Source organism: Phytophthora parasitica (genome assembly GCF_000247585.1).
Source record: "Phytophthora parasitica INRA-310 unplaced genomic scaffold supercont2.169, whole genome shotgun sequence".
NCBI lineage: Eukaryota > Oomycota > Peronosporomycetes > Peronosporales > Peronosporaceae > Phytophthora > Phytophthora nicotianae.
The window spans coordinates 40,838-42,604 of record NW_008649155.1 but is presented as its reverse complement, the minus strand read 5'-3'; the positions used below and the strand labels follow the sequence as shown (position 1 = coordinate 42,604).

Below are 1,767 nucleotides of genomic sequence, written 5' to 3'. Positions count from 1 at the left end.
ATTCTCTCTAGTTCACATCCCAATCAGGATGGCACTGCCCACCATTAAGGGCACGAAGAAGAAGCAAAAACAATATACGCGCGTACGTGTCGAATATAGCCACAAGCAAGACACTATCAACTACATTCAAGCCGAATACCCGCATTTTCGATACAATTTTTTACCTACAGAATCGTTAGAGCGAGTACACTCTCGTAAGGCAACCTCCAATACGGCTTCGGCGTTAGTTTGAAATGCCATGTTGGCGTGGTTGATAATCCACCGCTTCAGAAGAGAGAATGACACCTCTATAGGATTTAATTGTGGGCAATACGGAGGAAGAAAGAAGAGTAGAGCACTCGTTGAGTGTACTAACTCCTCTAGCTCATGATACATATGTATCTTTGCGTTATCAAAAACCACGATACTTCTTGGAAGAGGCCACCGATTCAACATTGGTGCAATCTTTTCACTAAAAGTCTTGTGGAACTCTCTACGCGAAAAAGTTCCCCTCGTCATCTCACAAGCAACGAATCCTGTCGTATCTATTGCTGCCAGTACGGAGACTCGCTCCCCCCGTCTAAATGGCAGTTCTACCACCCCTCGGCGACCACGCGTACCGACGCATACAGTCACGACCGGCTTTTGCTGTCTCGTCCAGGAAGACGATCTGTTCTGGTCCAGCGTAAAACGGAAATAGCTTGTTGTAGTACACCGCAATTTCTGCCGGAGCAGCCTCCCTTGCCCGTTTGCTAAGCACCTTACGCGTGAGGTGAAGATCGAACCGGAGCGCTATACAAATTGTAGCTTCAGAAGTGCTCCTCAGTGTAGGAAAGCGAGTCCTCAGTGCTGATCGTAGCTCGTCGATATAGAAACACGGATGAGACTAAGCATATTCACGGACAAATTGACACACGTTTGAAGGCCATCTTGACGTGCGATACTTTCGTCCATTTCCGTTGGCGGTTCGAGTGTCCGCCATTCGCTATTATCTGGGCCCAACCCGTCCATCTATCCCACAACTCATCCTCGAAGTCGCTAACCCTTTCAAATATGTTATTCGTCGAGTGTCTAAGTCGTTGTTCCAACTTTGATAAGTCGTTGAGATATGCAAGAGCTCCGCCAAAATGCACGAAAGGTACATTAGTTCATAATATATATTGCTGTGCTTATCTTTCCGATAAATCTCCATTACTACCTCCGTGCGGAAAATAATGAGCATTTCCAATCAAATTACATCCTGTTCAAAATTTATACCTTGCAAAGTTTTTGAATTTTGAATCTCCCGCCCAATCTTCCCGCTGGACCTCTCCCCCCAGTTTCAAACCGGAGCGGCAATGAGCAGATCACAAGCGACCGACGAAGAGCACCAAGCTGTGTGGGAGATGCTGCTTCTTCACAGCAATGGAGGGGTGCTGAGGCACGGGGATATCGGGCGGACCGCCGCCTACTTTGATCTAAACCGCTGTGCTGTTTCTCGTATTTGGGAGCAGGGCATTAGGTCTATGGGTGAGCGAGTAGCTGCAGTAGTCAAGTCGAGAAAGCACGCTCGGGGGCGAAAGAAGAAGGACCGCGGGGAGCTGTGCAAGCGTCTCGCCGAGGTGGCAGTGAATGATCGTGAGAACCAGCGTGCTGTACAAGAGGGGTCAGGCGTGAGCTCGTATCTCGTGCAACAGCTCATCAAGGAGGGTTTCTTACGTCGTGCGCTGAGGCAAACTCGCCCGCTGCTCACGCCTTCGCATAGACTCAGGCGGCTTCGGTTCTGCATGGATCATGTGATCCCTCAGC

At 49.2% G+C, this 1,767-nt stretch overlaps 1 protein-coding gene across 1 annotated transcript; it reads right to left on the bottom strand.

Annotated features, from left to right (window-relative positions):
• Positions 1-599: 599 nt before the first annotated feature.
• PPTG_24705 (hypothetical protein) lies at positions 600-1,754 on the bottom strand (the record flags this gene model as incomplete). Its single annotated transcript, XM_008918269.1, has 3 exons — positions 600-771; positions 896-1,023; positions 1,678-1,754. Coding segments are annotated over 3 exons (375 nt in total), but the record flags the coding sequence as incomplete, so codon positions are not given.
• Positions 1,755-1,767: the final 13 nt, after the last annotated feature.